Source organism: Paroedura picta, chromosome 14 (genome assembly GCF_049243985.1).
Source record: "Paroedura picta isolate Pp20150507F chromosome 14, Ppicta_v3.0, whole genome shotgun sequence".
Lineage (NCBI taxonomy): Eukaryota > Metazoa > Chordata > Lepidosauria > Squamata > Gekkonidae > Paroedura > Paroedura picta.
The window spans coordinates 40,621,720-40,646,432 of NC_135382.1; the positions used below are offsets into that span (position 1 = coordinate 40,621,720).

Genomic DNA, 24,713 nt, shown 5'->3' on the forward strand with positions numbered 1-24,713 from the left:
GGTGCTCCCCTTCCCGCGGGCGCCAGTCCCTTCCGGGACCCCGGGCGGGGGAACTGGCCGGCCGCGGTGCGACGAGGCAGGAGGGACGCGGGCGCTGTCTTCTTGCGCCCCGCCGTTCCCCGGCGCCTTAGCGGGGGCCAGGGCACAGCGGCCCCCGGGGCCCCCTCGCCTCCCCGCTACGAGCCTGTCGGGCGCGCCCAGCCACGGGGGTCGGCCGCAGGAAGCGCGGAGGCTGCCGGGCACCGCTTGGCAAGCGTGCCGCCCCGGCGCGGGCGCGGCGGGCGTTAGCAGCCTGCGGAACTCCCGGCCCGGGCGGCGGGCGGGCGTGTGGCAGGCGAGGGGCCGGGCTCCTCCGTCCGCCAGGGGCGCTGCGCGGCGGGGCGGGGCGGGTCGAGGGGCTGGGAGAGCCAGGCGCGCGGGCCGGCGCGGGCACTGGGCGGCGATGAAGCGAGATCGGCGCGGCCGGTTCCTGCCCGCCGCAGCGGAGCCGGAGCCGCCGTACACGGACGCCGCCGCCCGGGCCCGCCGCGGACGCCCCGCCGCCCGGCAGGAGGAGAGGAGCGCGCCGCCGCTGCCGCCCGAGCGATGGGCCCCGGAGGTCGGAGGTGAGCCGCCCGTGCAGCCGCTTCCCCCGGCGAGGCTGGGTCGGGACTCCTTCCGCCTCGGCCGCTGCCCGTCGGCAGGCGCCTCCCCCGGCCTTGCTGCGTGGAGCATGGGCAGAGTGCCGTTCCCGCCCCCGGAGATGGGCCTGTTGGGCGAGGGAGGGGGGAAGGACGGACGGAGCGCTCCGGCGAGCCGTCCTGGCTGGGAGACAGGCGCATGGCTCGGCTCGAATCGCCACGGCGCCCTGCCGCCGCCCAAGCAGGCCTTGCCCAATCCTGGTGTCGCGCCCGGCCGCAAAAGGCAAAAGCGGCGGAGGTCGCGGAAACGCGCTGCGGGATCCCGATCGTTTGGGGACCCCGGCGCTGCCCCTCCGCGGGCGAGCCGCTGCAACACATGCCAATTTCCCGGGACAGCCCTGCGGTCGTCTGGCCCGGAGGACCACGGCACGACCGGGGGAGGGGGGGTGGCGACCAAAAAAGGGGCCGTGCATGGAGAGGTCTACCCTGGGGGACTCAAGGGAACCTCCATGGGCAGAGGCAGTTAGCCTCTACAGCCCAGGGCCAGGCAGCAATGCCAGGGGACGATCTCGGCCTCTTTGCCCTGTTGAATCAGAGTCCAGTGGCACCTTTAAGACCAACAAAGATTTATTCAGGGCGTGAGCTTTCGAGTGCAAGCACTCTTCCTCACACTGCCCTGTTGTGGGCCTGCCAGAGAGAGGCGGCTGAACCTGACGGATCTCCTGACCCAGCAGGGCGCTTGGGAGCCTCTGTCTCAGCCTGTAATGCTAGCCCCTTCCTGTACGGCCTCCAGCCTGTCCCAGAGTCGGTGCCTGGTGGGCAGAGGGCTGCCCTGGGCCTGTGTTGGGTGGGCCCGGGGAACCTGAACACCGCTGCAGCTTGTGGGCCCTGACCCGTCACAACAAAAGCCTTCCTCAGGGGCCAAGAATGCCCCTGCCTGGGGTGCCCCCCTGCTCACCACTTTGCTGCGGAACGGCCCCCAGTGCCACGCATGCCTTCTGAAACGGCACATGGCCCATGTGCGAGAGCTCTGGCTGCCTAGCGCTTTGCATGGAGCTGCCCCATGGCCATTGGTAGCGGCCTTCCGCTCTCCCTGCTCCGGCCCCAAAGGAGCCCCAATCTGGCCCCTTCTCAGCTTTCTCTGCTCCTTGGCCAGAAAGAGATGGCCTTGCGGTGGGGGAGACCTGGGGGCACCGGGCTTTGGCCGTGGTGGAAAGGTGACCCTGTAGGGCTTCCGAGAGGACTTCAGAAGGGGTTGGCCACTGCTACCTCTGTGCAGCGGCCTTCGGTGTCTCCCCTCCGAGGACCAAGCAGAGGCCACCTGATCCGCTGTCTGCCTCAGGCCAGCCTGCTGTTAGGGAAGGCAGGGGGCCTTCCTGCAGGCCGTGGTTCCTCAGGACTCCTGTGGACCTGCTGACCGGGCCCTTATTCCGTTCAAGGCAGCCCTTCCTGTAGCCTCCCCGCCCCCAAGGTGCCTGATTCTTCTGGAGCCACCTCTTTGTGGCTCTATCCAGGCTCCCCTTCAACCCCGGAGGGGTCCGAAGAGCAGCTAGGGCTTAGGAAGGGCGCTGGGCTCAGCACCATCCTGGGACCGCCCCTGCAGCCTCGATGGAAGGCAGCGCCCTGATTGGCCGGCAGAGCAGCAAAGCCCGGGCTGACTGCCAAGGGGGCGGGGAGCCAGCCGTGCTGTTTACAAACCAGGAAATGCTGCCTCTGTCTTCGGGACCAGGCGGGCTACCTGCAGAGCTCCCGGTGCTTTCCCGCAGGCGGCCTGGTGGCCATCGCAAGCAAGACTCCCTCCGCCACAGAGAAGAGCCTGCAGCCGACCAAGGTTGCTTTACTGGGGGGCAGGGTGACTGTGTGCAGGGGGGCTACGGTCACCGGCTGACCCTCCGCCAGCAGCTATGCTGGGATCCCTCGAATGTGCCTGGAGCAGGGGATTGAAAACCCGCCTGTGGCACACCAAAAGAGTCCTCGGCGGGGAGAGTTTTGGTTCCAAGTGACTCCGCAGCCGGCCCCACACCGTCAAAATGGATGCAAAGAAAAGCTGGGGGGGGGGGGCTTTCACAAAAGGTGAATCTACAAAACCTGCACCCTGAGTGGATTTTGTAACATAAATGTTTCCTGAGCTTAATGCTGCGGGCACCAGGGAGGGGGGACATGGCCTTGCCCCTCCCTCACACTTTGGTGCTGAGATTTCATCAAGCAAAGTTCAGAAACTCCCTTTTGTTTTCCAAACTGGGGATTTTAGGGGTTGTTTAACTCCCACCCTTGCAGGCATTTTGGTGTGGAATAGCCCCCCCCCCCAGTGCCAACACCTTTCTTGGCCCCCAGGGGCTTTTGAGAGACTGGGGGGAACCAGGTAGAGCTTTGGCTTGGCTCCTGCTTCCACTCAAGCATCTTCACTGCGGGCAAAGGCTGGCCAGCTCTGCCTCCCGCAGCAGCTGTTGTGTGGCTGCATGCCCACCACACTGTGTGCCCCAGGCTCAAGAGGGTAGGGGCCCTAGAACAGACGCAGGGGACGTACATGCTGCTTTCAACCTATATCCCAAGAGGTGGCCCAGATCGTCTGCCTGGCAACGCCTCTGCTGTCCTGTGCTCCAGGAGTGCTCCAGGTGGCTCCCTGTCCATAAGGGAGGCGACTCCTCAAGGTTGCTTTACTGGGGGGCAGGGTGACTGTGTGCAAGCAGGCAGGGGGGCTATGGTCACCGGCTGACCCTCCGCCAGCAGCTATGCTGGGATCCCTAGAATGTGCCTTTATCCTGAACTGATGCTCTTTCTTCGCTGCCTTCCTTGCAGGGATGGGCCGGGCTCTGAGCACAGGCTACTGCCGGCTTTGCCATGGGAAGTTTTCCTCACGGAGCCTGCGGAACGCTTTTGGGAAGGTGCCCGTGACAGGCGAGAGCTCCGAGAAGCAGCGGCGTCTGGACCAAGTCTTCTACACGGATTTCCAGCGCCTGGTGGGCGTGGCGGTCTGGCAAGACCCTGGCCTGCCCCAGTTTGTCTGCAAGAAGTGCCATGCCCAATTCTACAAGTGTCGCAGCGTCCTCAAAGCGTTCATCCAGAAGGTGAACGTCTCGCCTGCTGGCCACATCCAGACGAGAGGAAAGTAGGTGGAAGGGCTTGGCTGCCCTCCTAAGAGGGGGTGGGTGGGTGGGTGGACCCCCCCACCTCTGTGCTTAAGGGAGCAAGGTGGATTCCTGGCCTAGTTTTTCAAGTGGGAGACCTGAATCTGGTGGTTCTTTCAGCCTTTTGCTTTGCCACAGTGAACCTTCCGTGGGATGCAGGGTGGGTCCACTCCAGCTGGGAGTCTTGAATTCTCCACGTGGCTCTTCTGCAGCTGGAAGCACTCATCCATTTCCTCAGGTTCGGAAACAGCCACATCTAAAGAAGAGCTCCCTGCTGTCCCTTGGAGGCCTCTGATTTGTCTGTCTTCTGTTTTACGTGCAGGAACAGCGCCCGTCCCTCACCACTCACTGCTGAAGGGGTTCCCTCCGTGGGTAAGCCATTTGGCCACCTTGTGGCATAGACCTTCCTAACCCTACTTCTCCGTGAACTTAACATTAGCACCCTTACCTGGTAGTTACTTGTGTCCAATATTGTATTCTTTAAAAACACAAAAGCCTATAACCATCATAAAACTTAGTTGGTCGCAAAGGTTCCCCTGGACTCAAACTTTGTTGCCTCAGGTCCTTTTTAACAGGAAGGGCTGCTGGGATCAAACTTTTTGCATGCCAACCAGAGGCACCACCACTGAGCCACAGTTCAAAAGATTTAAATTGTACGGATAGATTTTAAGCCTGACTTGTATTGGGACATGGCTTGACATGAAACATGTAAAAGCAGCAAGGGGCAGAAGAGCTGCTGTAAGCCGTGGTCATGCATCTCTCCCTCTCCCTCTGAACAGCAGACCTGATCACCTCCAGCCCTCAGTGCCTCCACAACTTGGTGATGTGGACTCACAGTCACGCAGAGAGCTGCCAGACTGCGCCGAGCCTGCAGAGCGTGCTGTCTTCCGAGTACTGCGGGATCATCCGAGCCGTGTGGGGCTGCGGAGAGGGTCATGACTATGTCATGAGCACCGACTCGGATTGCAGCAGCCTGCTGGTAGATAACGCCTTGTCGGTGAAGCGGGACCTACCCAAAGGCACGACAGCCCAGCTGGAGACTGGCAATGGGGTGGCTGTGGCAGACAGAGCGCTGGCCGCAGCTGCGACAGCCCCGGAGCCCCAGAGGAGCCTGGCTAGAACCAGAGCTGGCCACCTGCCTGCAAACACAGGGACTGCTTTGCCGGCGTTAAGCACTGGAAGCCCGCTGCCCGAGTGCCAGGATTTGCCTTCCTTGCAAGCCGAAATTGGAGCCGCTCCGTTGCAGGGGAAGAGCCTTCCTCAGCCCGTCTGCCCGCTCAATGGTAGTCCTGGTAAGAAGTTTCCTTGGAATGCCATGTCTGGCGGGGGGGGGGGGGGCTCAGTAAACGCCGTAGACTGCCTCTCGACTGCTGCCCTGGCACAGTGCCTTGCCCACCACAAAGCAGGTAATGCCAGTGCAAGTCCCTTGTTTTCCCTCCGGCAGAGCTGAAGACCAGGCCCTGAGAGATGCAGCTGCATCCTCTTCTTTTCCGAGGCTCTTCCTGGTCCCCTTCTTCTCTTCGTACAACTGGGCACCCCTCACCTCGTAATTAAGCAGGTTCCTCCCTGGATAAACCTGTTAGTCTGCCTGGGGCAGGAACTGCCAGGCTCTTCTGTAACATGCTGTGCTCTCCTTTTTCGTAGGACAGCTGAGCGAGAAGCTGGTTCTGCCTGCAGCGTCGGATGAGCGGGTAAAAGACGAGTTCAGTGACCTTTCTGAGGGGTGAGAGAAGAGTGGGTTTGACACATCCTCTTTGCAAGCATGAAAATGATTGTCCCAGGAGCTCTTTCCTCACCTGTTTGCTTTGAAATGTAGATTACTTGCGCTTTCAGGACAGAAGTCCCACAGGCACCTTCCAAAAACTAACGTTGCCAGATTGGTACTTTCATCCCAGGCCAAAGAACAACTGTCGCAGGACGGACATTTGATAGAATCACCAGGAACTAAGAAAAGCAGTAAAGGGCCACTACGATGGTCAACAAAAAGTATCAGAGATAGCTTGGCACCAAGCAAAGCGGTGTGGGGTGGGAGTTCTGCAGTCAGGGTGCCATAACATAAAAGGCCCTGTCTCTTGCATCCACCAGCAGTGAGGAAGGCTTGGTTGATAGTAGTTGACCTCCCTGTATTAAGGGCAGCTTGATGATGACTTTGCATTGCCCCTTTTCTGAAACTGCATTTCCAAGCAAAATTGGGCCTGTGACTTTAAGCACAAGTGCCAGCACCTCAAACGGCTCAAATGTTTGTTTGTATCCTGTAAGAGGCTCAGCAGAGGCTCACATGCCAGCACTTCCTTCCAGAACTTACATGCAGAGAGGCCGGGTGCGAACGACAGGGGACAGTCCGCTCTGTCGCAGACTCCAGCTCCAAGCACAACTATTGGAAATGGGCCTGACCTGTCTTATAGCCTGAAGGTGCTCTTTGATGCCCAGATCAGAATCCTTCCTTCTGGACTGAATTCCCACTTGCTTGGGCTGGCTGGCAAATTATCCCAGAGTCCCCTTTGCAGGGATTCAGCAACATACAATCACCCAGTTGCCCCTGAAGGTGTACACAGATGTAGCCAGGAGCTTCTCCTGGCTTCTGTGCTTGGATTTTGTTGACGGCAGGTTCAAAAGCCAACAGCTGCAAGCCTGAGAAGGCCAAATTTAAAAGTCTGCAAAGTACTGAATGATTCACTGATACATTTGGGGGATTTGGGCAAGTCAGGGGCATTTGGCACTAGGTGACTACAAAGCACTGGCGGAAACCACTTCTGTTCCAAGCAGTGCCACTTGGGAGTCACGGAATATTCATTATGTGTGTAAACCTGGAAAGCTGTGCACATACACGTGAGGCATTCTTGTTCCATGGAGAGCCCCTCCCAGAAACCATTGCGAGAGTCCTTCCTGACCTAAAATCTTACACCAGCAATGAGGAGGGCAAGAAGTCAGCTTTTCAGATATTTGGAATGCCCTTCCTTTCCTTTGAGGGCCACTTTCCTAGGAACCTTCCAGCCCAACACTAGTCCCTTTGTGGGGTGCTCTCCATGGCAGAGCCCTCTCCTTCAGGCTCAGGGTGGTATACAAGAATCTCTCCCCCCCCCCTTTTCCAAAAAACGACAGCCCACCCCACTGCCTGTGCTCGGCCTTCCAGGGGCTGTTGCCCTCCGGGGCTTTAGTTAAGGGAGGTGTGCTTGCCTCCTCAGAGACTCCTCAAGCGAGGACGAGAACGACAAGCGAGCCCGGTCTTCAGATGACTCTTTTGAGCCTTATCCGGAAAAGAAGTAAGTTTTTCCGTATTCTCAGTTTCTCAGCAGATTCTCAGGGTTCTTTGCTGGCACGCACCCACATGGGAGGCACAGGTTTTCAGGAAGGGGGTCTGGAGAGATGGGTCAAATAGGGGTGACGAGATGAAGCTGCAGGACTACCAGGGCAACTGAAAGCGCCTGAGACTGCTGGTCCCAGTGGCATCTCCCTGCAGGCTCTTAAGCTCCAGCGTGGAAGGAATTGTGGACTTCACAGAAGACTGGAAATTGGCAATTCTCCATCCAAGGGAGGCCCTCAAGGACCAGAGTCATTTCAGACTCCTGGCAAAGAGTTCACTCTTAGAACTCTTTTTCCTGGAAGCATGGCTGTGTTTACACCCTCAGTGGGCAGGAAATAAAAGCTCTGGTATCCTTATTCCCCTCCACCTCAGGATGTCCACCAACCGAAGGGCTGAGAGTAAAGAAGCCAAGGCAGCAGAAGAGCCCAAAACAAGGAAGAAGCCAGGACCAAAACCGGGCTGGAAAAAGAAGATCAAATGCGAAAGGTATTGTGCTGAGAGCCCTAAGTGAGCGAGAGGGCTGGCGAGGATTCCAGCTTGCCCACCAGCTGCCTTTTCTTCTCTCTCTCCAGGGAGGAACTGCCAACTATTTACAAGTGTCCTTACCAGGGCTGCACAGCTGTGTATCGAGGGGCAGATGGCATGAAGGTAGGCCCACAACGGCATCTTGCGTTTTCCTGGCCTCGCCAGCCTTTGGAGGGGGAGGGACTGGGATTCCTGGGCAGTTTTCGTGATTACAAAACTGATGACAACATCAGTGGTTGGTTGGTAGTGTTTGTTTTACTGTGTGACTTGCCTGGGAGTTTCATTTCCTGGGCTAGCTGCATTGGCTTGCAGAAGAATACCAAGACTCAACTCCACCAGCACCTCAGACACCAAATATATTGGCATCAAGAGTCAGGGTATCTGACAAAGGGAGCCTTGACTCCCAAAAACTCACACCCAGAAACTCTGGTTGGTCCCTGAGGGGCTTCTGGAGATGCAGGGAAGTTAACCTTCTCAAAACTCAGTCCAGTTCTTCTTTCCAGTCTCCTGGCTCCTCCAGTCCCTGAACAAGGTGGGAGGATAGCACAAGTACAGATGGGAAAGGACAGGGCGGGGGGGGCGTGAATAACCCTCTGTCTTTTGGGCCCTAGAAGCACATCAAGGAGCACCATGAGGAAGTCCGGGAAAGGCCGTGCCCCCACCCAGGTTGCAACAAGGTGTTCATGATCGACAGATACCTCCAGCGCCACGTGAAGCTCATCCACACAGGTATGTTATGCTTACAACAGAAGGCCAGTGACCTCTATCTGAGAGCGACATTACAACCCAAGTGGCACCTCCCAAATGAAAAGGCGGCGGCGACTGAGGCTAGCCCCCATCCTCAAAATCTGCCACCATCCATGGAGCCCTTGGCCACCACTAAATCGATCTCCTGCGCAGTTCATAACTGCCCACCTGTCTTTTCAGCCCTGCTTACTCTTCTCATTGCAGAAGTCCGGAACTACATCTGCGATGAATGTGGCCAGACATTCAAGCAGCGCAAGCACCTCTCAGTCCATCAGATGCGCCACTCTGGCGCAAAACCTCTCCAGTAAGGACCCTTGATTATCAGCTGGGTGCAAGTGGATTGTGGTGCTCCAGTGGGGTAGAAGATGCCGATGCTTTAGGATTATGTAAAACCTTACCTGAAAACTCTTCAGAAGGCAGATGAGCTGGACCCCTAAGGACCTAGGAAAGACAAGCTTGCTTCCGAGAGCATCATTTAGGACTTCTAAATAAGAAGCAAAACACATCTTTTCAGCCTGTGGCTTTCTGGATGTACGTATGCACAAACGAGGGATTAGAACGAGGGCACCGGAGTCCAATCAGTGATGCTGCAGCCTTCAGGCTCAAGGTGTCCAGTTGCTCACCAGCATTGACCACGTCAGATTCCAGTGCTACCCATTTGGGAATCTGTCCTGTCAGGGCAGGGAGGGACTGGCATCACTAAGATGTGTGTGGGGAGGGAGAGAAAGCTCTGGAAAGTCTGCTTGTGGGAAGCACCAATTAACAAGGATTTCAAGCAGGCTTCCTCAAGCAGAGTTTCATGAAGCCCGGGGGTTTCTTGACTGCCCTGGAAGGGTTTCCTGAATGGGTGGGAGTTAATTACTTTTAATATATATTTTTTAAAATTGTTAAAAATTTATCGGGTAATATGGGCGTATATGGTCATGTCGACTTGCCCCCCCCTCACAAAATGGCCAATGATTGGCCTGGAGGGGGTGGGTGGGCACATATACAGCTCTGCTTCCCCACCATATTCTGTGTGTTCGCACCATTTCTGGGGATTCTCAAAGCCTGAAGAATGTTTCAGGGGTTTCTCAGCGGTAAAAATGCTGAGAAAGGCTGATATAGAGGAATGAAAACTCCAGAGGAGCTGCTGTGGCCCTTATTGGAGGATGTCCCTTTCCCAATAAGGAGATAGCATCTCTCCCCAGCTCCAAAAGCGTTGATCTGGACAGGTGACCTTTCGTCGAGGGGTGAGTCAGATTAGGGCACTCAGAATTTCGGAGGAGCAGCAGCATCAGGGAGGACCACCAGCTCCCCGTGCAGTTAGGGAGGAAGAGCAGGGAAAGGCACTTACTTAGGCCAAGCCAGTTCTCAGGCAATGGAAACGGGAATCCTGCCACCTTGTTCCAAGGCTGACTCTGTGCTTTCCCCCTGCAGGTGTGAAATCTGTGGCTTCCAGTGTCGCCAGCGTGCATCTCTCAAATACCACATGACCAAACACAAGGCGGAGGCAGAGTTGGAGTATGCCTGCGATCAGTGCGGAAAGCGCTTTGAGAAGGCTCACAACCTGAATGTCCACATGTCCATGGTGCACCCTCTCATCCAGACTCAGGACAAACTCAAGGCAGCAGACCCAGAGCCAGAGGAGCGGCCTGAGGCCCCGGAGGCTGCTGACAGCCAGCCAGTCAAGTCAGAGCTCCATGCGCAGCAAGAGCCCACCTGAAAAGCAGGGAGTGGGCAGGGAGGACAGAGCCAGCCACTGGGGCAGATTTCAGTGTACATTTTAATGGATTCTCTATAGCAAACTCGGGAATTGCTTCCACTTGATCATGAAAAGCTTTCTGTCACCGTGATTCTCTCTGTGTGCTTCTGTCTGTCACCACAGCAGTGTTGGATGGAGGGATAGCCGCTCCGCAGAAGGGGCCGGCCAGAGTCATCACACACCTGATGTCAAGGTGGGCACCCACAGACAATAAACAGATGCCTTTCTGGTGGCTCTAACCATGACAAAGGCAGTTTAAACCCAGGCAACTTATTTTAAATTAACTTCCAAAGGCAATTTAGAAAGAAAGAACATTTGTAACCTAATTTTTATTGTAACAAAATTGTGGTTATGCTTGTAATAAATTATTTACATGGTATTTTGGAGTGACTAGGCCCCGGGAGAAGCACTTCTGTTTCTTGCTGCCGTTCTCCCTCTGCTTTTGCCCAGACCTGGCTTCAGCCTCCCCCTCTCAGAAGAGAAGGAGGTCGTCATCGGACAAACTCCCCTCCTCCATGGCGGGCTGCCAGTGATTGGTGAGGGCGGCTTTCAGCTCAGGGTCAAGGTCTCCACAGAGGTCCTGTAACTAAGATGCAAAAGAGAGGCTGGCATTTAGAGAGAGGCCAAGCACTGCTTCTCTAAGGGACAGCTCCCTCCAAGGCCAGGCTATAAGGATGCTGCTGGTTCACTGAGCTGAATGAGACATAGCCAGAGCCTGTCCAAATGGGATTGTGTGGGCAGCAAGTGTCCTGGCAGCTGCTACAACTGCGGGAAGGCCACGCAACAAATACAAGTAGGGCAAGACCCTTGGTGAGAAACTCAAAAGGGTTGAGCACAGACAAAATGGAAGCTGAGGGGCCCAAGTCCAGTCCCTGGCATCCCAGTGAGAAGGGCAGGAAGGCACCTCTGGCGGAAGCAGTGCTCCCGCAGTACGGGTACCTGTCGCTCAGCTCTTCTCTCGCACCCCTTACAGTTTGTGTTTGCCCCGTGGCAGGCAGGTTCTTCCTGCTAGATTTGCAAGCTTGAGTTTATATGGGTGGTCAACCGGTGCAACTGCACCTGTGCTCACCCCACCAAAGGGATGCCAATTGGCTTGCAGAGGATCCACGCCTGCCCACAGGACAAGCACCGAACATTGAGCTTGCAGTGTGGCTAAGCAGGGGCAAGATCTTGTCACGCACCTGGTGGAGGTGGGAGGCGCTCCCAAGGTGACACTGCGGGATGGCCTGGACCAAGAACTGTCGTGCTGCTTGTAGCACAGCAAAAGGATCCTCCTGAGCAAAAAGAAGAAGAGCTGGTTTACTGTTCCCTCCTCCCTAGAACAGACCCCCTATGATGAGATGGGGTGACAGAGCTCTCATAGAACTGTGATTGTCCCAAGGTCACCCAGCTGGCTGCATGTGGAGGAGGAGTGGGAAATCAAACCCAGTTCTCCAGCTTAGAGGCCACTACTCTTAACCCCTATACTATGCTGGTTCTGGAAGACAAATGGGTCACAGGACATTTGGGGGGGGGGCAAGTTTAAGCTCACTCACAGGCTCCGTAGGGTCCACCCTCACTGCTGCTGTGCCTTCCATAAAGAGCCGCAGCAACTGTGTGTACATGTCGACAGCCACAGGCAGGAACCTCTGCTCTCTGACAAGTCGTTCTGGGTGCAAGGTGGAGAGGAGGCTAGAGGAGAAAGCACAAGAAGCAAACCAAATGGGAAGAGTCAAGCCGCCTCCCGCATTCAGGAGAACAGGAGAGGGGGTGACCTGTTTCAAGGAAAGAAATGGAGGGGCTTGGCAGACCACCTTGCCCCCAAAACCTGCAGGGGTACATTAAGCACAAATGGCAGTTTTATCCCCCTAGCGGACAGTGATGCTAACCTAGGGTCATCTCCAGGTGTTGAGGCAGGGAGGATGGGGAAAGCGTAGTTGGGTCATGGCTGTGAACGTTCATGTCCTCTTTCTCCGACCATTGAAGGACCGTTTGCCATTTCTGGTCCTGAGACTAGGTTAAGATGACAAGGGGCAAGCTAAAGCAGAACTGGGTTGTGGGAGGGGAAAGGTGTGTGTGGGGGGGGGGAGTTGTGACTCAATGTCAGAGGACTTGCAGGGCATGCAGAAGATTCCAGGTTCAAACCTTGACATCTCCACTAATTTATTTATTATTTATTATTTAATGCAAAAAACCCACCAGCAGATCAGGTTGCAGGGGATGTGAAAGATCAACAGCAGTGAAAGACCAGACTGACTTTGGTGGGCTAGTGGTGTGATTCAGTAGAAGACAGCTTCATGAACTCAAGGTTATGACACACAGCAATCAGTCAAGCATTTGACTCCTGACCCACCTTCTTCCTTGATTTCCTCAAGAAGCAGCAGTTCATTGAATGCAATAAAAGAGAAGTTGTGAAATGTACCTATAGAAAGCTACTGGCAGCTGCTTCCGGTGCTGATCTGACAGAGCCCCACGCAGGATTTGATCAAGGCTGCGGTCTGCTGCAGGGGAGGGGGGATAGGGAGAGAGCTGAGCTGAGCTCCAAGTTCCACCCAGAGCTCCCAGAGTCCTAGGGGGAACAGTCTCTTACCAATCTCCCCTGAGCAAAAGATCTCCAGCCAGCCCACGCCTTGTTCCTCTAGCAGCCGGACTATCTGACAGCTCCAATCCAAGGTTCTGGCCACGTCCATCCCTTCCTACAAATTATGAAAGAAACACACACCACCTCCAAATGCCTGGGGACCAGCAGAACGATCATTTCCGGGCTATGGGGAGAGGGCATGACCCACCCACCCCCAGCATCTCAAGGGAGGTCCCTGCCTTGGAAGAGCTCTTTTAAGGATGAACAAGATCAGGCGTGTGGCGTGACCTGTTATGCAAATGGATCAAGCAGCCTTCTCCTCGGGCTGGGGTAGTTACTGATCCTTCCCCTCCCCCTTCTTCTAAAGCTCAGACTGACCTGTGAATCCAACCTTGCTGAGAGGAAATCCAGAACCGAAAAGAGGAGGAGGCACACCAGGATCTGCCAGTTATGAGAGAAACACGGAACAGTCCTGAGCAAAGACCATAAGCCGTTGGCCTGAACCTCATCATGGCAGCCAACCATAACTTCTCACCTCGGCAGCAGAAGGCAGCCTGTCCCCTCCCAGTCCCTCCCTCTGCCTGCCTAATGCAGCATCTCAGCATTAGTAGCACCCTTCCTCACACACACACACACACACACACGGGCACTGCCATGCTGCAGCCCTTACTTGCTCAGCTCCATGCCCCAATCGCTTCAGCACGCCTGCTTTTTCACACGCTGTTTGCTGCTGAATGGTAAAATGGAGGAAGGCAGCAGAAATCCAGGGTACCTCAGAGACCAGAGAAGAGGCTTCTGACGAGAGGAAGCTAGGAAGGTAAAGCATGGAGTCCAAAAGTGAGGGGGCGGACCTGTGCCTCTGCTTTGCAGCTCAGTCTGCAGCAGGGCCTCCAGACTAAAGGCTCAGAGAGTCAGCGCTGTGGAAAGAGCTCTGCGCAGCAGCCCCGGAGTGTCTCTGCTAGAGCAGAGCAGCCTTGAAGCTTGACTCTCATTCCTAGTATTGTTATTCAAAGCAGACTGACATTGGGCAAGTCAACCACAGTCCAGAGAAAGGGCCATCCAAGGAATGGGACGACAGGTTTTAGACTACAGAAGGGTAAGAACAAATAGATCTCTGAAACCGCTGGAATAAACGTGCATAAGCATAACTACACAATTGGACACACTCAAAGCCACAGGCTGGAGTAGAGGTCACAGTCCCTGCCCCTTGACCAATGCAGCCTTCTGAATGATTTTATTCCAGTCCAGTAAGGCTAACCAACTAAAGATCCCTGGCCTTAAGAAATGTGTCTGGCTCTGGCTCCTGCCCGGTGGAAGGAGTTTCCAAAAGAGATCAGGGACCTAACAGAATTTGTCAAGTTCCAGAGGGGTTGCAAGACGGAGCTCTTCCCACCAGGCTTATGGCTGAGGCCAGTTAGCAAACCCTGTTCTGACAAACAAGTGGGCCTCACTCCTACTCCCCTCCCCAACCTTCTACTGACATCCATGCCAGCAGACCCACCATCAGTGCAAACCATCAACTGCTGATGCTGACAGCTATTTTAATTTGTTTTAAAGTTTGCTGGTATTGTTTTATTATTAATGTAAATTTACTGTTTTACTGTCAAAGTAGGTACAAACTATTGTTCACTGCTCCTGAGAGGGACAGTGTATAAATCGTCCATTGATAAATAATTCTGGCTTGCAGTTTGCAGAAATATGATGAAGAAACAAATTGGTGCAAAGGGAAATAGACTACTTATTCTGGGATTTATAGTCCACTCTTCTTTAGGAATTCAGGGTGGACTTTAAATACTTCATGTTATGTCTCCTTGCACATGAACCTAACAGTAAGCACTACTGAATGCAGTTGAACATGCTTCCCAGTAAGCATGCACAAATTTGGACAGCTGGGCATTCATCCCTAATAATAGTTCAATGGTTAAACAACCCCTGTATTTGGTAGTAGAACATTACTATCAAATTTGTGGAAAGCCAGGAGAGTAGAAGCCATTCAGATCTCCTCAGCGAGGACATTCCAAAAAGTGGGGGCCACAGCAGAGAAGCACATTATTGCTCTTGCCCGGTTTCCAGACAGCACCTGCAGAAGGACCTGTGGGGCTGTGTAAAAGATCAGGCGGTTTGTGGGGCTTGAGTGTTAGGAAGCAACAATGCAGGTGGTGAGTGGATGCAGATCTGTCTCTAAGTCACCCTGCAAAAGGCAAGAACTCAAAACAGCAAAGAGCAGCAGGAAGCCAAGGTGGGAGACCAAAACATCAAACAAATGCTCCCCAGTGGCTGGAGCCCCAAAGGTGCTTTCTCAGAGACTGACCTGTCGACAGAGCGCTGCTGGTCTCCAAGCCTCTGCAGTCCCTGTGCCAGGGGCACGGTGAAGAGTCTCTTCCACTCGCAGCAGAGCACAGGCTCCAGTTTTCTCCACCATCGCTGCAGAGAGGCAGGCAAACAGGGCAGTCAGCCACAGAGATAGATGAGGCCCAGCCCCCTCCCTCAAAGACAAGGGAAGCCAAATGCCTCCTGCCTGAGAAGCCCAGCAGACGTTCTCTCGGGGAACAGCAGCTTGAGCGAGCAGAACTTACTAGGGCTCTGCAGTGGGGTACAACTAGCCAAGGCAGGCTGGAGGAGAAACCAGAGAAGGCAAAACAGGACAACCCATTTTTTAAAGAAACCAGGCCCGAGCCACTCATAGTGCCTACATGTAAACGTCAGTGTGTTTTTTAAAAAAGGGGGGTTAATTTCTCCTGCATCCAGAATCCAAGTGCTTCAAGTATAGCATCTACCCAGAACTTGACGAATTACAAAGCACACTAAAAACAATCAAAGGCTGCTGCCGCTGACATCTGAGGTCTGGAGTAATGTCGTAACAGCTGGCACCTTGCTGGGGTGCAAGACTTCTGAGAAGTCTTCCAGGGAGCAGGGCAGAAGTCCAAGAGGAGGGGGCTCTTACTGCAGCAGAACAAAGGAGCACCGGACAGCTTGCTTGACATGACACGAGAATGGCAGTCACCTCCGGGTCAGGTCTGTTGCACTCCAAACTGGCGCTCAGCAGGCCCTAAAGGACAGGAAGACCACAGTGATGCAACCCACCCCCTGCAGGGGGCCTGCAGAGGAATCCTGCCTGGCAAACTGAGCCCAATGTCTGAGAGGCAAGTTAGGAGATGGTGGCACCCATCAGGGCAAAGTTCCTAGAGCAGGAAAGGGCTTCTGCATAGATCCTCTAGACCCCAGCATCCCTCCCAAGAAGCCACAGCCAGAACGCCTCACCCCTGCCCTTCCTAAATAAAAGAAAGCACACTTGGTGAGTAGGAAGAAAAGTCAGCAGGGAAAGGAAAGGAAATATGGAGGCTGCTAGGATGAGGGAAAGAGGAAATCATGTAGGGAATGGAGATACAGGAGAAAATTAAGTGATATGCCCCCAAAAGAAGTCCTTACAGGTTCTCTAATAGTCCAGCTCAATGTCTGAGAAGCACCAGTGTTTCCACAACAGGAGAAAAGCAAAACACTTGAAAGAGGTTAGGAGTTACCCTGAAGAAGTGAGCTGTGATGTCATAAGAGAGCACATAGCCTCTGCTGCAGACGTTCTTCTGTAACAGCAAGAACAACAAATTGCTCAGAATTTATAGGACAAGGAAAGAAGTGCTTCCAAGCAGTCCAGAAAACAAACTTCAATCAGCATTTTAATAAGGCCATAATTGCCTCCCCCTCCCCAAGATGGAGCTTCTATTCTGCCTGTCTTTGGCTCCTCCCACTCCCAAGTGAGGGGGTCACCACAGCCACCAAAGGGGTCATCCCTCTCCCTCCAATAAGGCCAGAACTGGAACTAAAATTCTTTAATTACATTGATGCACAAACACTTGATTTCACTCTCTGTTTCCCCGGGCTCAGTGTGGATGGCACAGGCCCTCTAGTACCACCCCTGCTGGCGGGCACAGCTGGTCATGCCACTGACTTCTACCATTCATCAAAGATCACGCTTGTTGGCGAAAAAGGAAAGAATTGGTTGTGAGCCCTAAAAGCCATCAAAATGATATGACACCGCTCCCAGGTGGCAAGATGGTGGCTTAGATCAGCAGCCGGAAGCACCCAGAACGTACCAGCTCTGTATTTACAAAACAGAAGAAGTCCTCACAGTTCAAGGCGATCTCCTTCCCTTTCCACTGAGTTGTGATGAGGAAGGACGGAGGGAGACCCACAAGAATCCTAAGGAAAAAACCAACAATCCCCACAGCCTCACTTTCATTAGGAGTGAGCGAGGCTTGGAGCAGGCAAAGACTGCCACGTGAGCTGCTGCTGCCCTGGAGGAAAGAGGCCGAGTCCTGCCTGCTCCCGGCAAAAGCCACCCATTCCGCCCCTTCTCCCCTGCTCTAGTCGAGGTTGTAAGAGCTGCTTCCTCGCTTTGCCCAGCCTAGCCTGCCAGAGTCGGCTACCGCCCCTTTACCTTGTCTGGAGGATCAGCTCCTGCTGCCGGAGCAGCCTTTCACCCTCAGCAGCATCGGGCCCCAGAGCCTTCCTCCGCCTCTGGAGCATGCGGAAGAGAAAGTGCTTCTTTGTCAGGGGGCTGTCAGGCGGGGCTCTCCTGCGCTCCAGCTCCACCTCCAGCAGCATTTCCTGCGAGGGGAACCAGCGCCTTCAGCTCCAACGGCTGCTGCAGCACAACCAACAGAGCGGGGACAGAAGCTTCTAGCGAAAGGCTGCCTGAGGACCCTGGCCCAGGGCCACGGCCTTGGGGTAGACCCGCACAGTAACTGATCATAGGTCACACAGCTGCCCAAGGACAGAGCACCCCAGCTCCTTTCCAGTTCTGTTCCTCAACAGCTGGCCTCTCTCATCAGTCCACCAAACCCGTCCCTCCCAGTGCTAATTGTCCAGGCTCCTGCCTCTGTCGCACATGAGGGCTGTCGGCATGCCAGCCCTGACTTCCATGCTGCTGCACATGTGAAGATACATGCGCACACAATTATCAACATGGCATCTGAGACAGCTGACAGACCAGTCATGAGAATGGGCTGGCTGTTGAAGGACCCTGACCCCTAATCCTGTGAATGCAAAGGAAGCAAACAGCGAAAAAAGAAGGAACAGCGACTCAAGGCTATAGCACCTGCAACCGGAAGTGAATCTCGGGGCTTCCTCTCCAGCAGGGGACGGAACGCTTTGGCCTCTCCAAGGAGCTGCAGGGGGACAACTCCGATCTGGAAACAGATGCAATTGTGGATCATGGGAAGTCTTTGGGAAAGTCCCTGAAGTTGTCCGAGGAACCAGTGGTGGGTTGCACTAGCCATATAGGGGTGTCCTGAAAGCACCTTTGCAGCTGATCCAGGCATTTTTTTTATCACATCCAATTAGTAGTACATCTTCACTATCATGGAAAAATAACAGACCCATTTCCCAGTTAAAATGTGCCTCTGAGTCCAGGAGCAGCATCGAACCCAGCAGGATTTGGGGGATGAGAGCTTTCAGGAGTCTCAGTCTTTGGGTCTTCCCCAGAAGTTAGTCTTTGGCTTGGTTGGTTTGAGTTAGGAGGGGGAGAACCCTCAGCTGGGGTGCAGAATGTTTGGGGTGATTGAGGAGACAAGCAAAGATCTAGTGGGTAGAAGCATCCTGCTGACAAAAGAGGCAGCTGGAGGAGGAATGCAACCACCTGAAAAGCCACCTACCTTTGCCAGAAATCCAGGATGGAGCTGAGAAGAACAGCGCACTCCTCTTGCAGGTCCCCCTCACAGCCCCCAGAAGCAGCAGAGGCCGGGAGATACTGCTGATACAAAGCCCAGTAATGGAACTCCTGCCTGCAAATGCAGAAGAGCCTGGACTGTTGTCACAGCAATCCAACAGAACAAAAATAATCACAGCTGCCTTAGTAAGGCTGGACTTCAATGCTTTTGAGTCTCAGGGTGGAGAAGAGAGAGAAAGCAAAAAAGGCCATCACAAACCTTCACACTGTAGTGCTTCTCCCCACTCTAAACGTTTCCCTTCAGGCAGCCCCCCAGGGAAGACTGAGGACCTCTACAGAGCATCAGAGGGCCTGCCTGATGCTCACTGTGAATATGGATCCACTTTCCAAGCAGGCCCTGAACCAAACTGAAAGAAGTCTGTGCAAAACACTGATCCACAGGACTTTTGTAAGCCTGCTAGGCTGTCCCAAGAGATGCTTTCATGTCTGTTGCAGAAACAGCCTCGAGCTGAGAGCAGAATGTGGCCTGCAACGGAACAGATGTTGGGCACGGGGTGGGGTGGGGGCATCTTACACACGGACAGAACAATGTTCTGCCACAGATTCAACAGGACTTTGCTGCAACCACCTTTCAGAAGCAGAAAGAGCGTCTTCGTCAGGATGAACTCCAAGTTCCATCAGCAGCCACTCCTGAAGGGTCAGCTGTAAGAAGGCAAAGCTACTCAGAACTGAAGCTAAAACAGCAAGATCCCCCAAACATCAGCAGCAGCCATTCCCTGGCCTGGCCTGACTATTCAGAAGCCTTTAAGGAAGAAGCAGAGGTGCACTTCTCAACCTGTAAGCCTTTAAAATGCCCTGAGCCCCACATGCCTCTTTCTTCCACCCTTATTCCACTGGGAGGAGCACACAGAAAGGCAGTCCCTGCAACTGGACTTTGGACCAGAGGGGTGTCAGCAGGCCAAATGAGGCAGAGTTCACAGTGCAAACAAGTGGCCTTAGCACGGGAGCAGCCCTTCCGCTCCCTGCTCTCCCTGAAAGGATGGGTGGCACACCTTAACCTTGGGCGCCAGGGCAGCATCACGGGCTCAAAGCACTCCCATCCAAAGAGAATGGCAAAACTTCTGACACCCAGCTGAGCCTAGATGGTGGGATAATGTCTGCAGCAGAGGCAAAGGAAGCTGTGGGGCAGCTATGGTACTATACCTTGAACCTTTTCTCTTGCAGGAGTTTCTTGAAGCTGGTTTGTTTCCACAAGCAGAGGACAGCTTTCTGGTAGTGGACTGCAGAGCAAAATAAAGACTTCCAAGGAAACTCAGCCACATCTCCTCCACAGCTGGTTCCTCGGGCTTCCACACTGAGCCGTGGCACAACATACTGGAGCTGCAAGAGGAAGCAACACAAGGCAGTAGTGAAGACCCCCAAGCCCTGTGCAGCACCCTATGAAGTGGGGAGGGGCCGGGGCTGAGGCGCAAGACTTCCGCTTGGTCTGCAAGAAGTCCCAGGCTCAGTTCCTGTCAGCATCTCTCATGGTAAAGGGCCAGGAAGAATTATATGAAGATGTAGATGAGGAAGAGATGGGGACAGTTATGTCACTTGTTAGCCTATCCTTTTGTATTATATTATTACAGGGGTAGTCAAACTGCGGCCCTCCAGATGTCCATGGACTACAATTCCCAGGAGCCCCTGCCAGCATTTGCTGGCAGGGGCTCCTGGAAATTGTAGTCCATGGACATCTGGAGGGCCGCAGTTTGACTACCCCTGTATTATTATATATACTGTATAATAATCCTAAAATTGATATGTATAACTTCTTTTGATATTTTGAGTCCAGTAGCACCTTTAAGGCCAACAAAGTCTTAAAGGTGCCATTGAACTCAAAATTTGCTCTGCTGCTTCAGACCAACACAGCTACCCACTTGAATCTATTCTGTTTCTGTTTCCTTTCTTTTAAAAATAAGGTATATAAAAAGGACAAGGTAATAGGTGATATGAAGGACATTTCTCTGCCCAAGACCCTGGAGAGCTGCTCCCAGTCTGAGCATACAAGACTAACCTAAATGGGCCAAAAGGTCTGATTCATTCTCAGGCAGCTTTCTGGCATGAGATGCATTAAGAAGGGAACTGACCTGAATTCTGCATTCAGGATGAAACCAGTGGGAGTTCCAACAGAGATTTAAATTCCCCTGCAGGATCTTATCCTCCATAGTTCATCAGTTAGCTTGGCAAAATGACAGGGTCTGACGGACACTGCTCCCTCCCAATACCCTTTACACCCAACAGTCGTCAGATGATCTAGCAGCACTGATTAAGTCTGAAAATGCTGGAATACAGAAATGCTGATGAATGACCCAGAGAGAGTTCATGATACAAACTGCAGTCCAGAAGCACCTGGGAACAAACATCAGCAGGGAAACAAATCCTGACTGAGTGGAGGATAATCCGGCTCCCTGCCCCCAAATTACCTTTTTTACAAAGCCAGGATGAAGTGAGGTGCATAAGAACTCATGAGAAAAGGAAGAAAACTTGCTCAGAAAGTAAGAGACTGCTGCGGTACAAAACCTACAGAAAGAAAAATAAACATTATTGACCTCTTATTAGCTTTGTTCCTTTTGAAAGGCAAATTGTTCCAGAAAGCACCACTCAGGCGCGAGGCTCTGACCAGGAGTCAGACAAATAAAAGTCTTGGGGCCGCTAGATGTGCCATCCAAGAAACACCCAGAGCGTTAACGCAAGAAAAGATGGCTTCCCTCTGGCACATTGGAAAGAGAAAGCAGCTCACCGCATACAGAAGACTATCGATTCTCCTGTCCTGCAAGGCAAGAGGTGACCCCAGAGTTCAGCGACAGGGAGGCCTCTGGTAGTGACTCCATGAGGAACCCAAGAGCAGATGTCCACTTCCGGAATTAGAGATTTGGCTTCATTTAAATGAACCACAAAGACAGCCAGGCCTATAATGTGAGCATCACTCAGAGAAGGACCCTGCAACAGCCAGAGAGAATAGACCCTCCTGAAGGCAAACAAGAGTTTAAAAACCTTCTCTTGCCTATTGCAGGGTCTCAACACACTGGCACAAGGTGGAGCCAACAGAATGTTGATTCCCAGTCGGCTGCCTACTTTGGAGAGCAACATGTCACTTTAGGAAACTCACTTGATGGCAGATAAGCTGGCAGAGCCGGCTCAGCAAGGAAGATAAGAGTCGTTGGTGTCCACAAACCATTTTCACGAAGAGGGACGGCCAGACCCCTTGCCTGCAGGGCACAAAAGTCTCATGGTCAGAAGGCTGCAAGACCAAAATCTGCCTCTCTTCCCAATTAAGCTGGATCCAAATGACTTGTTTTTAACCACAGTGTAAACACACTGCAAGTGTTCTCTTACCTGTCTGGAGGGCTGAAATAGGAAGCAGCCATTACATTCCGACAAAATGCTGTCAGCAGAAGATTGACAACCTGAAACAGACAGACATGGCTACTCCAGAGAATTCACATCTGGAGCCGGAACATTCTGGTGCTCATGCGTATCACAGGACTATCAAAAGGGCAGCCACGGTTCCTTAGTGTGGTCTAACAGGGCCTGCCAAGGAACAAGCTGCCAGCTCAACAAATTCAAAGTGGCCGCCCTTTGGTTGGGGAGGATCACCATGTCTCCCTTTCAAGGAATGCGTCTCACTTCAGCAGCATCTCATTACTCCAACTCACAAAATGCAATATGCTGTTGCTGGAAAAATGTAATTGTTTCACAAACTAGTGACAGTATCACAATTTGGAGAGCACGCTGGTGCACAGGTGTCAACTGGACATTGTCTGTGACATCATGTGTTCTGTCCTCCGCCCCACCCGAAAGGGAAGTGCTTCTTGGGAGAAGTTTGGAAGTGCACACAACTTGGCCTTCAAAAAAAAAGCTCAAAACACCCTCAAGCCAGTGAGGCATGCACGTAGGATACAGCAGCACCTCTTTTCTGTCCCATCCGTCTAGTTGAGACCAGAAACGGTGTGGGCAGGGTCATGTACACATTTGTTCTGGCCAGTACCTCACACACCACTAACAGCTCTGGAATTGCTGAAAAATGACTAATGAGATGGATGAGCCAGGTTTGTGTCCAGCAGCATCTTTAATCATAGAATCCTAGAGTTGGAAGGGGCCATACAGGCCATCTAGTCCAACCCCCTGCTCAACGCAGGATCAGCCCAAAGCATCCTAAAGCATCCAAGAAAAGTGTGTATCCAACCTTTGCTTTAAGACCAACAAAGTTCAATTTTGGGCATCAGCTTCCATGCGTGCGCATTTGGACAACTAAACTTGGTAGGTCTTACATATGCCACGGATGGCCCCATGGGGTCCAGCATGGACTCAAAGTTTGTTCAATTGCTTCAGACCAAGACAGCTACCCACTTGAATCTATAAAATGGAAACTAGCTTCATGGGCTCAGGGCTAGCACAGGAAACTCTAACCAGAAATGGCCTCTACAGGCCCACAGTAAGCCAACCTGTGGTGTGTCAGTCTTGATTTACTCAGTAGATAGAGAAGTGGTAACTGCATCAGCTGCTGATGCTGCAAAATTTGATTCCCAGACCCCCAAAGGAAAGGTAGCCTATTATAAGGCACAGGACCCAGAGAACTTCCACAAACCCATATTCTTATGATGATGGTGAGCAATGTCAATAATAGGGGCCTTTGAAACAGAAATACAGCTACCTCCCCACAACCACAGCCAGGGCTTGCAGCCCCTGATCCTGGGCTATTCTTGCAGACCATAAAGTTCATGTTTTGTCCAGCACCCGCCTCAGCCACAGGCATTATGAGCAGAGGCCGCTATACACACCTCTTGGTCCTGCTGCTGGACTTCAGGAGCAGAAAGATTAAGTCTGATTCTGAGGCTCAGAGCTGCTGCTTCATCCTCATCTTTTCTGCATCCCAGAACACTCGCCAGCTTCTCAGAGATGACAGCTATCTGAGCAGGCAGAGCTGCAATGCAGAAGAGCAAATGAGGTGGCTTTATTTACAGGTAAGAGAAGATGACAGCAGGGTACATCCGACACCCCACATCACTTTAGCGATAAAAAGTCTCACAAATTATTTCAGCAGCATGTTCAGACATAACTACACAATGTTTTAATGCCATCAGAAGGATGAGGGACTGCATGTCTATCCCCCAGAGAGAACTGAGACGAGCCAACGCCAACCAGCGGAGACTCCCCGGCCCCAAGGCCCCGCTTGCCCTCAACCCGGGCCGGGGCTTCCACTCAGCATCCAGGCACTTCTGGTGCCTTTCCAAGCACCACAAGCCGGGGGCCTTGCACTGGCAAGCATCAGCCACAGACATCAGCACAGCCTCAGCAAAGCACACATCTGGACTACCTGCATATGCACCACACCTCCCTCTGCTCCTGGGCCTCCAGTTGACCAGGGAAAGGAAAATTCCACGCAGGGTTCCTGCTTGAAATACAGGCCCACATCAGTCATAAGTGAGTCTCTCCACTCATGTTTACCATCTTGCATGCTTTGGTCTGTCACCAGGCCTTTCAGGGCTTCAAGTTCAACCTTCAGCAGTTCCAAGGGCCCCTTGAGGTCATCTGTCTTGGTTCCAGGACAGCCACCTGCAGAACAGAAGGAGAGTGCAGTTCAGCCCAGTGGAGGAAGCAAGGAACTAATGGGTCCTCTCCTCTTGTCAGTGGTGGCCATATGACAAACAGGACATCCATCCACCTCCTGGAGAAGCTGGCAGAGAGACAGCCACAGGATCCCCTCTCTATCCAAGCCCCAGCAGCAAAACTCTGGGATGAAGGAGCTGGGGGGGGAGCTGATTTGAGTCTCCATTCTGCACAGGTGGGGGGGGGGGGACATGGCCATCTACTTCCCAAGAAACCCGTACACCAACTGAGCAGTGTCCTGTTCAGCAAACCAAAGAGGGTCTCCAGAAGGATCTCTCTGGATGGGAACTTGCCATGAGATGCCACCATACCACACAGACCTGCACCAGGGGAGGACGTTGACAAACCAAGACAAGCCGTCTGTCCCACATTCTTTGCTTCCCTGCAGAAAGAGACAGCTAGCCAAGGCAGGCATAGATTCTCCTCTTGCACAGGACTGGCACACCAAATCCACCCACAGCTGGAGGCTATTCACCTGGAGCTCTGCAAATGCAGCAGCAGCAGGCTCCCACTCAATCCCTGAAGATGAGCAGGTTTTAGAGTCTCAGAGTAGGCTACAATCGCCTACCCTTCCTCCTCCCACAACAGACACCCCATGAGATGGGTGGGCCTGGGAGAGCTCTGAGAGAATTTGACTGTCTCAAGCTCCCCCTGCATGTGGAGGAGGAGGAGCGAGGGGCCACTACTCTTAGCCACTGCTCCAGGCTGACTGCAAGACTTGCGCTCCTGCAGAACCTGCTGCTAGCCTTCAGCGAGCTGACAATGCCACTG

At 53.5% G+C, this 24,713-nt stretch overlaps 2 protein-coding genes across 7 annotated transcripts in view; one reads left to right on the plus strand and one right to left on the minus strand.

Annotated features, from left to right (window-relative positions):
• Positions 1 to 414: 414 nt before the first annotated feature.
• ZNF276 (zinc finger protein 276) lies at positions 415 to 10,447 on the plus strand. 4 transcript variants are annotated; one of them, XM_077310420.1, is made up of 11 exons: positions 415 to 605; positions 3,420 to 3,729; positions 4,071 to 4,120; positions 4,528 to 5,040; positions 5,393 to 5,471; positions 6,934 to 7,011; positions 7,425 to 7,538; positions 7,625 to 7,700; positions 8,189 to 8,306; positions 8,529 to 8,628; positions 9,744 to 10,447. In XM_077310420.1, the coding sequence occupies exons 1-11, from the start codon at positions 443 to 445 to the stop codon at positions 10,027 to 10,029; spliced, it is 1,887 nt and encodes a 628-aa protein (XP_077166535.1). In that variant the 5' UTR covers positions 415 to 442; the 3' UTR covers positions 10,030 to 10,447. The 4 variants fall into 4 exon arrangements, with proteins under 4 accessions (XP_077166535.1, XP_077166534.1, XP_077166533.1 ...); XM_077310419.1 differs by lacking the exon at positions 415 to 605 and adding an exon at positions 623 to 2,451 and having other exon boundaries at positions 8,192 to 8,306; XM_077310418.1 differs by lacking the exon at positions 415 to 605 and adding an exon at positions 626 to 2,451 and having other exon boundaries at positions 4,531 to 5,040.
• The window catches only part of FANCA (FA complementation group A), a 28,302-nt gene continuing 13,954 nt past the window's right edge, over positions 10,366 to 24,713 (minus strand). For 2 of the 3 annotated variants that reach the window (XM_077310409.1, XM_077310408.1), the window contains exons 22-43: positions 23,781 to 23,888; positions 23,114 to 23,256; positions 21,669 to 21,739; positions 21,442 to 21,541; positions 21,073 to 21,272; positions 20,756 to 20,852; positions 19,497 to 19,673; positions 18,922 to 18,995; positions 18,280 to 18,408; positions 17,724 to 17,814; positions 17,064 to 17,233; positions 16,720 to 16,825; positions 16,150 to 16,209; positions 15,573 to 15,677; positions 14,940 to 15,052; positions 13,299 to 13,437; positions 13,007 to 13,069; positions 12,638 to 12,743; positions 12,470 to 12,548; positions 11,604 to 11,739; positions 11,250 to 11,342; positions 10,366 to 10,654 (exon numbers count right to left, since the gene is read on the minus strand). In XM_077310409.1, the coding sequence (XP_077166524.1) occupies positions 10,541 to 10,654; positions 11,250 to 11,342; positions 11,604 to 11,739; positions 12,470 to 12,548; positions 12,638 to 12,743; positions 13,007 to 13,069; positions 13,299 to 13,437; positions 14,940 to 15,052; positions 15,573 to 15,677; positions 16,150 to 16,209; positions 16,720 to 16,825; positions 17,064 to 17,233; positions 17,724 to 17,814; positions 18,280 to 18,408; positions 18,922 to 18,995; positions 19,497 to 19,673; positions 20,756 to 20,852; positions 21,073 to 21,272; positions 21,442 to 21,541; positions 21,669 to 21,739; positions 23,114 to 23,256; positions 23,781 to 23,888 (2,474 nt within the window). In that variant the 3' untranslated portion in view covers positions 10,366 to 10,540. Of the gene's footprint in view, positions 10,655 to 11,249; positions 11,343 to 11,603; positions 11,740 to 11,936; positions 12,061 to 12,469; positions 12,549 to 12,637; positions 12,744 to 13,006; positions 13,070 to 13,298; positions 13,438 to 14,939; positions 15,053 to 15,572; positions 15,678 to 16,149; positions 16,210 to 16,719; positions 16,826 to 17,063; positions 17,234 to 17,723; positions 17,815 to 18,279; positions 18,409 to 18,921; positions 18,996 to 19,496; positions 19,674 to 20,755; positions 20,853 to 21,072; positions 21,273 to 21,441; positions 21,542 to 21,668; positions 21,740 to 23,113; positions 23,257 to 23,780; positions 23,889 to 24,713 lie in introns of those variants that run through there. The other variant, XR_013226577.1, reaches the window with a different exon arrangement.